At 36.8% G+C, this 12,937-nt stretch overlaps 2 protein-coding genes across 3 annotated transcripts in view; one reads left to right on the top strand and one right to left on the bottom strand.

Annotated features, from left to right (window-relative positions):
- The window catches only part of FAM161B (FAM161 centrosomal protein B), a gene marked incomplete at its 5' end in the record, with an annotated part of 12,529 nt that extends 4,472 nt beyond the window's left edge, over window positions 1-8,057 (top strand). Inside the window, 7 exon segments of the mRNA XM_015819369.2 lie at window positions 525-1,078; window positions 1,708-2,039; window positions 3,734-3,861; window positions 4,746-4,913; window positions 5,338-5,437; window positions 5,622-5,755; window positions 6,782-8,057. Of these exon segments, the coding sequence (XP_015674855.2) occupies window positions 525-1,078; window positions 1,708-2,039; window positions 3,734-3,861; window positions 4,746-4,913; window positions 5,338-5,437; window positions 5,622-5,755; window positions 6,782-6,866 (1,501 nt within the window).
- Window positions 8,058-8,181: 124 nt separating this feature from the next.
- Window positions 8,182-12,937, bottom strand: part of ZNF410 (zinc finger protein 410) — a 19,818-nt gene continuing 15,062 nt past the window's right edge. For both annotated transcript variants that reach the window (XM_015819370.1, XM_015819371.1), the window contains one exon: window positions 8,182-8,864. The gene's annotated coding sequence lies outside the window, so the exon portion shown is untranslated. The remainder of the gene's footprint in view (window positions 8,865-12,937) is intronic.

Genomic DNA, 12,937 nt, shown 5'->3' with positions numbered 1-12,937 from the left:
CTCACCTACATCGTCCATATAGGACGACTCGGGAACTCAACTCCTACCCCGGGCAGCTCACCTATCCCCTTATGCCCAGGGGAAAGGTATCAAGCCGTTTGACAGCTGATGCTAGCTGTCAAACCGGCTTTTACGCGAAACAGGCGGGAGGCAGCAAACAGCTGCGACCGACGAAGACGCCTGCCACCGGAAGTCCCCGGGTCTACTGCTTTTCATTCACCACTGTTCACCACTATTGTTTTTTGTGATTTGATCTTTTTTGGTTAGGTTACAGTTTTTCTTGATCAAGTTGCTTAGTTTCTGTATTGGGTTGGATTTACTGGGATGTATGTTTCTTTGTCTTCCAGTAATTCTTCGGCTTTTGAGCGAATATTTTGTACTGTAATTTGTAAATAAAGAATATTAAATGAAACGTTTAATAAAATCATACACGGCCTTGAAAATATTAATTTACTTAGCTTCATTTATGTAATGTAACTTATCATCTGTGTCTTTCTTAACATTTTTTTAAATTTTATTCTTAGGTGTGGTAACATAAGAAGTTGGAACTCTCTGTCTGATATCACTTTAGGTAGCTCAAAAGAGGAGAAAAATCATTACTCATTTCTTCAGTCTTGTTCAAAACCAAAGAGTGCCTCAGCTATCGGGGTTTCCTCTTTTACTATTCCTCAGCCCTTCCGAATGACCCTTCGAGAAACTCATAAAACACCTCAGTTGCTAAAATCACAGGCATTGCTTGAGAAAGAGTCATCTACGTACAAAAGACAATTGCAAGAGGCTGCAGAATGTCAAAAACAATTTAGAGCACAACCTGTGCCTGCTCATATCTATCTGCCACTCTACCAGGAAATAATGGAGAAGAATGAAACCCGTAGACAAGCAGAAACTCAAAAGAGAAGGGAGCTACTTCTTTCAATGCAAAAACCCTTCAGCTTTCAGATAAAAGAAGAGAAGAGAAAAGAGGCCGTCAGACAGAAATTTCTGAACATTTTAACCCCAGCTAAGAAAATAGTACCAATGTTCAGGAAGAAAATCCCCAAGTCCACATTTGAGCCAATGCTTGGGGATAAACTTGAAGGTAAAGATTATATCATCTAGGCAAAGATTCATTTTTTACTTTTTCTAACATAGTAATGGTTGTTAATATTTCCCTTCGTTTGTGAAAGGGAAATAAATAACTGCCACATTAATCTGATTTTGAACTCTTGTCTCTTTTATTCAATCACAATTCAAAGATTTGTCCAATGTAAAAAAAAGCAAATAAATTCATCAAATGTACTGGGGAAAGCAAAATGCTTTATTCAACAACACAGTATGTACAAATTGGCTGTATGTTTCACACAGGAGCTTTCTATTATACAACTTTTAATATTTTGGATTTTGGATTTTTAGTTTATCTGGAGAAAATTTTTGTGGTTGCAAAGTGTCAACACTGATTTGATGGCACATAATCATTTTTTTTTTGTTCATGAGTTAAAGATGTGTGTTCTGTTGTTATTTAAATGCCTCATTATACTGTCCATCAGTTTTCTCCATCAGAAGCCTCTCTAAAATTCCTAGCTAGCTGCTTATACTGTTTGGTATAGTTTCCACATGGCAAAACAAATATATTGAGAAGGATTGTTGTACTTTGACATTTTCCATTGTGCATTTTTATGTAAATTGTCATAGGATGAATGTTCATTATTTTTTTCTTTTAATCCCTAGAAGCTGAACTCTTAAGAAAAATCTGTATTCAATTGAGAGCCAAGGAATTATTGGAAAAGTCCTGGGCCCCCAATGAGCTTGACAATAAACAAAGGGATACAAAATCCCAAATTGCCTCCAAAAATAGGGAACAAAAGTTGAGCTTTCTGCAAAACAACTTTAGTTTTAAGCCAAGAATTAATACTTCAGTGCCTGATTTTGAAGAACTTTACTGGGCATTTCAAAGAAAAGTACTAACCAAACAAGAAATTAAAGAAGCAACTTCTAATAAACCATTCAGACTGAGAACATCAAATCTCAGTTGCAGACATAAAATGTGTGACAAGATGACGGTAAAGGAATTGCTTTAACCTCTTTGTATTTCTACATGTGCAAATATATCTTCAACATAAATAATTATTTTCTATCAACAGTGAGAAAGTTTTAGTTAAACATATATCTATTGTAGAACATAGTAAGAACAGACATAACAATATCAGCTTATTTTTGAGGTCCAATACTAGTGTAATTTCAAATAGAAAAGGATCCCTCGGATCATTTTGGACAGCTGGACACATTTGGACACTGTGTTGAACATGTTTTTGCAATATGTCTTCTGTAGGCTTCCTGATTCACAAAATGGCTGCCATGGTGGACATAGCACTGATTTAATTGAATGTTCATTTTTTGAAAACAGACAGGCAGATTTCTAATGTGGAATGGTTAGCCTGGCGGATCTTAAAAGAGAAATATGCCAGCATGTTGATGTTCCTAATGTGCCACACTGGAACTCTTAACATAAAAATATTTGTATGGTTGGCAGAATTGAATTGAAAAGAAGAGGCTATAAAGACACTTACTTCCACTATAGTCAGAACAATCCTAAGATTGGAAGAGGAGCCTCAGTCTTGGTAGCTGACATTATCCAGTGTCAAAAGTTTTGATAGTTGAACGTTTATTATATAGCTTTGAGCTAGTGTAGCTTGAAACCTGGAGATCTGTCAGACAAACATCATGGCCTAAATGCTATGGCTATTTGTCCTCTATGATATGTCTTGCTCTTAGCTTTTTTAGTGGCAAAGCACTATCAGTGAGACAGCCATAGCGTTTAATTAGCATAATCCGCAAGGAATTCCCAAGGAAAAAACTCCTCTCCAACCGATGACTGCAGAAGCCTATGGCTTCAGAAATGCCTTTGCTGGAGAGTTTAGTATTGTACCCGAATTCATTTTGGATTGAGACCGTTGTTTTTATAAATACTATTATTAATGCAGGTCGTCCTCAACTTATGACCATCATTGAGCCCAAAATTTATGCTGTAAAATAAGAAATTTGTTAAGTGAGTTTTGCCCCACTTTACGACTTTTCACGCCACCATTTGTTAAGTGAATCGGTGCAGTTCTTAAATTAGTAACACGGTTGTTAAATGAATCTGGTTTCCTCATTGACTTTGCTTGTGAGAAAGTCGCAGAAGGGGACCACATGACTCAGAGACACTGCAACCGTTATAAATGTGAGTCAGCCTTCAAGCATCTGAATGTAAATCACTTGACCACGGGGATGCTGCAACGGTCATAAGTGTGAAAAACGGTCACAAGTAATTTTTTTCAGTGCCGTTGTAACTTTGAACAGTCACTAAATGAACTGTTGTAAGTTGAGGACTATTTGTATTTTCTATTTGTATTTTAGTTTCATTTTTGGCCTGTAGGACACAGCTTCTGAACTGTTGAAAGGTTTTTAAATAAATTATTAAACTAAAAGTGAGTACATAATTATCAATGCTTCCAAGTTATATCAGTAGGACAAGGAGAGGACTAGCCAGAATATTTTGCATTAAAAAAAATTCTCTTTGAAACTTGGGTAAAAAGCATTTGATGAATGTTTTCTGTGTGGTAATGATGGTATATTTTGGAATTTTGCAGGATGTATCAATACATATATTAACAGAGCATATATTAACAAGGCTTTTGCAAGTTAGTAAAATGTTACATACTCATGCGGTGGAAATTAAAAAAAAAAAACTAGCCAAAAGTATTATTGCTTTCAGGATTTTCAGCAACCTTCTAAGGCACCAATACAAAGAAGTCGGTCTTTTACTTGTCTTTCATCCCTCTCTACCAATACACTTCCAATATATATTACAGATGCAGTGAGAAAGAGGGCAGTTGCTATTAAGTAAGTAATGACATTTTTATAAATACTGTTGAAAAATACATGTATTTATGGTAAAATTTTATTATAAAATGGCATAACCTTTCTTAACTTCATCATAGCTTGATTTGGAATTGGAGAAAATAAGATAAAATGATTTGAATGTTGCCCAAATAAAATGCTATGGTTTACACTGATTTCTTTCCCTTTGTCTCCTTAGTTCCAATCCAAATCAACATCTGATGGAGATTATCTTTGAAAACATATTCTATATTACATGAAAAAAACTAAGAATTAAAGAACGGTATCAAGCACATTACAGGGAGGCTTTAAAAGTTTTTATAAAGGTTTAACTATAAGAAATTAACAGATTTTATTTCATTGTTTTTTTATATTTACAATTTCATTTTGAAATAAATAAAGGTATTCCTTACAATTTCATTTTGAAATAAATAAAGGTAGTCCTTGACTTACCACAATTGGAATCATATTTCTGCTTGTAAATCATTACAGTAGTAAGTTGAGGCGCCCATTTAACCGGACCCGATTTTACATTTTTTGCAAAGGGTATTAAGCAAATTGTTATAATTGTTAACCCACAGATGTTTAAGCAAATGCAGTGGTCATGTGCAAACCTGTTTTGAATGGGCAGGTTTTTGCTGGAAACCAGGAAAAAAATGTTATGAATTATGTTCATGTGGCTACAGGGCGCTACAACCAGTCATAAATGCAAGACAATTGCCAAGTACCCAAAATGAAATCATGTGACAGTGGGGTATGTGTATTTGTGGTATGACATTTTTGATGGCGAGATATACTGAGCCTGTTGTAATTTTGAATAGTTGTTAAGTAACTGGCATTAGTCCAGGGTTATTTATATGTTCTATTGGCCACATCTATATTTATAGATTCCTCCAAGAAAATAAGAAATACAAGGAGAATGAAGGAGCTCGCTGGGCAGAGCTACAAAGAAAAAAATGTCAAGCAATGCATAAATCAGTGATTTGTCGAGCAAAAGCTATGGATCCACATAAAAGTTTGGAAGAGACACACAAAGAAAAAGTGAAGCAAAACTGGTCAGCATTATAAATTTACCAAGTAATACTTAGAGCAAAGTATTTAAATATAGATTACTTCTTGTTTATTTTTATATGTTTGTGTGTTTATACACGAGTGTTTATTTAGATGGATTGGCTTTCAAAATATAGCAATCATACAAATATTGTTAATTTATACTTTAATTATTTAGTTTGTATCTACAGATTGCTTTTGCACAATTCCCAAAATTTACATTCAAACAAAATATATTAAAATTACATTGTAACATTAACTTACAAGATCAGACTAAAAAGATATGTTAAATCCTTGACCAATAGAGGCCAATCTTATTTTTGGAGGTAAAGTATCCTATATTCTGGGAATTATGCAGGACAAAGTTTTTTTTCATATATGAACAATAATTTGGATTATTTCAGACAGTAAATTTAATTTTTGTTTCAGGCAAAATGGCCAAAAAAGAACAAGAGAATATAAGAAAGAACTAGAAGAGATGAAGATGCGTGTGAAGAACAGACCTTACCTATTTGAACAAGTCACAACAGTAAATGTTTTGCAATTGAGTTTTCAAAAATTACCTCAAACATATTATTTAAGATGTATTTTATAAATGTTCACCTATCTTATTTTAGAGAGTTTACCTAAGAACTTTAATTTATTTTTGATTATTATTAATTCACTTGGGAAAGAGAAAAGTATTTTAAGATATTTCTCTTTTTATTCCAAAGCATAGTGCCTGTCAAGGAGCACAGAAGCTTTTTAGAGACACTTTGCAGCAGTTTGGGTTGAATGAAGAGTTTGTGAGAAAGAAGGGGAGAGAAGCCACTGACACAGAAAAGCAACGGCAGTTTCAATCAAAAAGGTATGAAAGGAAACAATGTCTGTACTAAAAATATATGTAGTGAGGTTGATGCCACCGAAAGGCTAATGAATGTAGTGAAACCATGATTCAGAGACCCATACGCAGCCTCAGATGTCAACATCTACTAGCATTATATTTCTGCCTCTGGTTTATGAAACCAAATATGCCATATATCAGTGGTGGCGAACCTATGGCACATGTTCCAGAGGGGGCACTCAGAACCCTCTCTGTGGGCACGTGCGCCGTCGCCCCAGCCCCGCCTCCCCCCGCAGCCCCATCAGCAGCCCCTCGGAGGAGAGTCATCCCCGGGCGTGGCCCGTGTGGAGCAGCGCAGCCAAGGACATGGCAGCCAGGCAGCGGGACAAGACTCTGCCCTCGCACCCCATCGCACGCAGATGCTGTGGGGCGCGGGCAGAGGGCATGGCTGCCATGGTGCTGCTGGGCCACTTGGGCAATCTGCAGCAGGCTGTGGAGGCTGTGGGTGGCCCTGCAGGCGGGTGAGGTGGCGGGGTGGGGACGGAGAGGGCGGGGGCGGTTTTGGGGCACTTGGTCTTTAAAAGGTTCACCATCACTGCCATATATCTTTCAAGGTATATCCAACCCTCTTATCTCAACAGGTCTGCAAAATTGGTAAGCTACACTGACATAATCATTTAATTTCTATTATTGCAAATAGATATGGAAAAAGGGGAAATAACAAGAGAACCTAGAGGGCAACTGTCTCCCTCCTATCTTGCCAGCAACAAAAGAATAAACTTAATAAATTAGCAGTTCCTCCAGTATAACATTTGATGATCTTAGAACTGCCCCATAAGCACTTGATATAGTTTTCTTCCCTATCATAAACCTCTGACTTTAGGTAAAAGAAGAAAGTGACTAACTCACAGACTGTTGAAAGGATAAGATGGGAAAACTATATGCTACCCTGACTTCTTAGAAAGAATTCATATATGCTAATTTTGCCACTATGATTATCACTTTAATATCTTTACTGACAATAATGTAATGAATGCTTTTAATCAACAGAAATCATAAATTCCAGAAAGGTACTGAGGCTGACATCATAAAAAAACTATCCCAAGAGGGACTAAAAAGACTGGAATTAAAGTAGAAACAACTGATAGAAGTCTCCATTTGCTTTCAGCATATTGTTTTAATCAAACCGAGGACTTATGTAGAATTGAAGCTAAATTGTATATTTTAATTATATAGATATATAATTATAGTAGAATATGTGACTTTGAAGTACTCTAGTTAGCTATATGACTTGAGGCAGTTTTAAATTTGGTTAATGCTAGATTTTTGAGATCTTGCTTAATCGAAGATTGCCCAAGAGAATGAAAGGAGTTGTATATACATCAGTCATCCCAATCAGTTTGAACCAGAGAACACATTTGAAAGTTAGACACTATCATTGATAAGGCTAGTGACAAAATGCTCATTTCCCATAAGCCAACTGATGCCTAATAACCCAAATAACAATGAACTCAAAGTAATCTCTAACATGCAGACAACTGGAAAAAGTGACCCTTCTAGGAAACATTACTACTTTATTTCTTCTAGGAGCTCTTCTCATGTTTATGATTTACAAATACCTTTTTGAAAAACTTTTCACAGACCTTTTAGATGAGTTAGTTTCAAAAAATGACCAAAATTTTCTAGAACTGCAGTAAGTTCACCTTTCAACCAAAAGACCTAGATGCAATCTAAAAATTGCAGTTAATTTAACCTGATCCAAATAAATCTGCTGTCTCTTCTTGTTTTACAGGAAGACAAAAATTGCTTAATGTAGATTCAAAGGCTTTAGTATCAAGACAGAAAACCTAAAATGTAAAGTCTGATTCAAAGTACAGTCTTGTGCACTTGGTCTTTAGCCAAGAACACTGCACTAAATAATTGTACTGCATCCCACTTTTCCCCCTTTTTGAGGCACACTAAGTATTTAATTGGATAAGAATTTAAGGACCACAGAGTGCTTCTCTTAAATGCTGTTTTTTGAGTCAGTGTATTTATTTCAAATTAATTTTAATGTTCCATTAGTGTTTGGCCTAGTCCAAGAGCAATGTAACATGATACAGCCAAAGTTCCATTCTTTGCTTCCACCATATATATTCTTGCTAGACTAAACCCTTACTACCCTACCCTAACGATATACTGTGAGAGATATTAGGGAGTAGCTATCCTAAATCTCTTCCCAGGATCCAGCTTTGAACTGTGCTGTCTCTTGCTTCATTCCCCCTCCCCCCACTTTGAATGTACGCCCTTCTTCCTGGAAACCTGCTGTTAATGTAGTCTGTCATATAGTTAAAGTGTTTTATACTGCATATAACTGCATTGTGTTTTTAAAGCTGTTACTCATTTTGAACCTCTGTGTAATGCAAAGTGTATTTGAAAAGCCACCAAATAAATACACACATAATCATATCGAGAATGGAAATCTGTAGTTTATTTACAACAGAATGCTACTGAATAATTTCTATCTTTGATTTTTTTTTAAAATGAAAAATCTATTAAACCTAATAATTAGAAATTAAAATATCACAGCAAGAAGCAAGTGTGACCTAAGCAATCCTCTGAATAGTATGAGATCTTCAGTTTGGACCAAAAGCAATGTTAGTGAACATATCCACACAAAGCATGGGAATGCAAAAATTCCCGATGAAAGAGTACCACCAATTGCCCCTATAAATAAGAAGCAAAACCAGAACTGCAACATCTTGGTGCAGAATTTATTACTAGCTAAAAGATATTTCTCCAAGAACAAGCCAATATAATGTTGAGCTTATGGTCACTTCAAAAAAGAAAAAAAATCTGGCTTTAAACTAGGTACAAGAACTTTATCTCCTGGCTTTGGACACCAGGTTAAATATTAACTCCATAATTAATAGCTGCTGTTCCATCCTCCCTTAGAAAACAAAGTTTTTTTTTACTAACTGAAGCAAAACCATAGTCCAGGCCTCTGCTCCACCATGTCATAGGAAGTACACTGGAGACACTGCACAAATCCCAGGAATTTAAATGTCAAACAACTTGAGCATCAGAAAAGCCTCTTCTTTAGCTTCATACAGTATCATATATTCAATGTCACAGATTTGCTGTTCTTCTGTAACTGTAAAATAAATGCATTCATTTTACTTCTCAGTACTTGTAGCACAGATTTCAAATAATACTGAATAATTTTATCTCATACTTTTAAAATTAAACAATTTAGCAATATAGAAAATATGAAACAATAGGCTTAGTCAATCTATGCAACATTTCTTGTTACCCAAGACCAGGATTTTCCAATGTAGTCAATATTGACTCCTGACAGGTGATGGGGCTACCCATTGTTGCTGTTATTAATTATTTGTAGTATTATTTATTCATAGTACTATTAGTTAAAGTAGTACTTATTATATTATTTTCGTATAATAAATGTTTGGGGTTGATTAACAATCTGAAATTTCATGAAGAGTTTGATGACATGAAGAATTTGGGACCCCTGCCCAAAATGAATGTTTGTAAGTTGAAAAGGAGCCAGATGGTCAGATATCACTTTCTTTCCAACACTTTGCACTTATCTCTGCAGCAGATTTTACTGTGCATTTACCTTCTAAATAACTACTGGAAACCAGTTTTGGGCCAAATTCTCTATTCAAATCTAGAAACTGAGGAAAAATTACTTTATCTAATATAACATATACATTTGTATCAACAATTTTCTAAACAATCTTGTGGGGGGGAGAAATCAGACGTTCTAATAATAATTATTTTTTTTGCCTTATTTTAAGTAAGTTTATAATGCCGACTCAAAACCAGTTTGGGTGGTGCATATACTAAACCTAAAGCCATCTCAACATAACCCACCTGAAATTAGAGATCCATCCAACAAGCTGAAAGGAAAGCAATAGCTGCTAATGTCATCCTGTAAATACTAGTTATTATAGATCAGATTGCCAAATTTTCCATCTTTGATGAAATGTTGAAAAGGAATGTAGTAATCCTCCAATAAAATTTAAAGTAAATATCTTAAGATAAATATAAGGATTATTATTAAACTGAACCTATCAAATTCTTCAGTGAAATTACACCATATTTAGCAATGATGCGTTGAACTTACCATGAAGATCCTTTTTCTACAGTGAGGACAGAGCATTCTAAAGTGGGTGTTTCTTCCCCCCTTTTCAGAATTGGGGCTAGAAGATTCCAATGTCAGTTCTTGGAGGAAAATAAAAGATCCCTTCCCCACTTTAGAGTACAAAGCCAGAAAGGGACTCCACAAAATACTTGAGAAATTAATACAGGAAAGTTACATTAGACTCCATATAGAATGCAAATATTGACAACTCCCTCTTTTTTTGGTGGACCGAACACCATATCTTTGCGATAGGGACATTCATAGTAATTCTGATGTGGATTTCCCTACAGTAAAATCAGCACATTCTAAAGTGGAATACTCAGTGCTTTTTTTCTAAAAAAAAAAAAAAAAAAAAAAAGTGCCAGAACTCACATACGTCATACAACCCACCTTGCCTACCCTACAAGGTTCCATCCAAAAAAGATGCCGGAACTCCATTCTGGGCGTTCTATGAGAAAAAAAGCCCTGGGAATACTATATATCAAAGCTGTCACTAGGGATAGGATCATGTCCCAGGAACTAGAATTATTTCCTTTAGTATCTTCCTGCTGAAGAGTGCTTTACTGAGGTATAAGAGTTACAGGTAGTCTTTGACTTATGACAATTCAGCCCAAAATTTCTGTGGCTAAGTGAAACATTTAAGTGAAATGACACAGTAGTGGGAAGGAGCACCCATTGAAGGGGACAGGAGTAGAAACTAAGTCTATGCAGACAGTCATTTGCCCCCAGATACTAACTGGCTTGTCTAAAACATGACTAGCTGCTGAACAGTCTCTTTCTTCTCCTCTGGCAGAAACATCACGATTTCAGGATGGCACCAAAATACTCTAGGGCGTATGCCAGATGAAGAGTGTTATTGTGTCTATTAAGAAGCCCAGTTCTTTGAGTCTGCAACATGGTATGGTTGTCCCTCTTTCCCTATTCAATCAATGGTGACTGGCTTTGCAGGTCATCTAGACAGAGATACACAGGGCATTTTTTTTCCTTAAAGATACTTTTATCATGGATTTAAAAGATAGCATCTAATTTGGTGATTCATTTGTTTGAGGGCCAGGATGATGTGCTATCATTTTTCTTTAGAACAATGAAAAATATGGCACAAGAATGGAAGACTAACTCAACCTGTAGGATTTGTTCAATGCATGGTCAGAACTAGTTTCCGGACTTCAGTGCCAGCTAATGTCTGATTGCCTTGCAAGTGTTCAAAAATTGGGTGAAATAGTTTCAGGGGGCTGAATATTTATCTCTAATCTCAATTACGATATTTTCTAGGGCAGGGGTAGGCAACCTTGGCTCTTTTATGACTCGTGGACTTTAACTCCCAGAATTCCTGAGCCAGTTGAAGTCCACGAGTCATAAAAGAGCCAAGGTTGCCTACCCCTGATCTAGGGTGTCTCTGAATAGCTTGTCCCACTTGAATGGGCCATATATAACAGATTTGGAGACAGAAAGTTGTCTTGTGTAGCCATATTAGCAACCAAGCCTTTGGCTAAGAATTGACCATTGTCCAAATTCACATCAGCCATAAAGGCAATTGTGTTGGCTAATTTATTCAGATTCTGTTTCAGTTATATATGTTCTAGAAGTATGAACTCAAATGGCTGTTTTGTCCAACTGATGACAAATGACAAAAACAAAAAACGAGGGAGGTCCTTGTGGCTGTTTCCTCCTGTTTTCTGTGCTACAAAACCTCCACTTTCCTGTCCTCTTGCTGTTTGAAGGGTTCTTACCTTTAGCATAACTTTGCAAACCAATTCTGCTATGGAGGACTACTTCATGAGGGAAAGTACAGAGTTTGATGGGCAAAGAGAATCTTATTTTTCCTGCATCCTCTCCACTCTTCCCATGGACTTTGTTGAATATTTCATGGAAGACAAACTTGGGGAAGGCTACTAGCTACAGCAGGGGTGTCAAACTGTTGGCCCGCGGGCCGGTTGCATCATGCAGAGGCCGCGCCCACCCAAGCTCTGGCAATGCAAAAAAAGTTGCGATATGTCGTAACACGTCACGTGATGCGGCGAGTTTGGCACCCGTGAGCTACAGTTTAATGGGGTGTACGAGTAACTTGATAGTAAGAGCTGCAACTAAGACTATGGTTGCGTGTGCGCAAGCATACACACACAACTGAATCCAAGGCAGAAATATAATTTAAGAAAATGTCTCAAATTCGGCCCTCCCTAGTTATCCTATAGATAAATGGAGGGAGGGAGCATGAGCATTTAGACTTGTAAGATTCTGTTACTATAGCTTTATAATAAAAGTAATGTTAATATTCATAACTTTGGTTTTCTAGTCTGGCCTAGCTTGAAGAGGTTCCTAACACACATAACAGTAGATCCACTAGAGGACCAATGGGAGTGGACTGCTTTGGTCTTTTAGGCCTAGGATCCTGAAGAATTTACCAAGTAGTAGATTTTTGGAATAGACTGGAAGACCCAGGGACTGGCTATTGTCCTCTTCCTTATCTAGGGACAGATTCACTTCCTCTTTCTCATTAAGTCTAAAAGGAAACATTCAGATCAGAAATGGTATTATGGAGAATGTCCCAATTAATGACTTGCCTTTTCTGCCTACAAAAGTAGCCTGGTACTTGCCCCTGAAGAAGACAGGTCCTCCAAAGAAGGAGATGCTCGTCCTTTCCCCCAATGTGCATCTCCCACTGTGGGGTGAGGGAAATTTCCAAAATGGAGATTCTTGCCATTTCTGTTCTTCCTGACATGTGAGATCTCAGGTATAGGTCTACTCCACAGAGGCCATGGATTTCCCGGGATTCTCTGAGGATCAAAAATTCATTGGGTCTTTGAAAGGGGATACCGCTTGCCAAAGCTAGTTTTAATGATGTGTTCCCATTTGGATGGATGACATACCAATTCTTGCTGGCTTTCATACACTCCAGTGCCTATTTTTCAGCTTCCTAAAGGACCTGCCAGCTCTTAAAAGTGGGTTGTCCACGGCCAGCGATTCAGGAACAGGGATCTTGCCCTTCTCAGAGAATCATGATGGGGAGGCAGGCATATGTTATTTGAATGCAAACTGAGCGGGCATATGTTATTTGAATGCAA

The sequence above is a fragment of the Protobothrops mucrosquamatus genome, unplaced genomic scaffold (assembly GCF_001527695.2).
Source record: "Protobothrops mucrosquamatus isolate PMUCROS unplaced genomic scaffold, P.Mucros_1.0 scaffold908, whole genome shotgun sequence".
NCBI lineage: Eukaryota > Metazoa > Chordata > Lepidosauria > Squamata > Viperidae > Protobothrops > Protobothrops mucrosquamatus.
The sequence above is the reverse complement of the archived record's forward strand: the minus strand, read 5'-3'. Positions and strand labels throughout refer to the sequence as shown.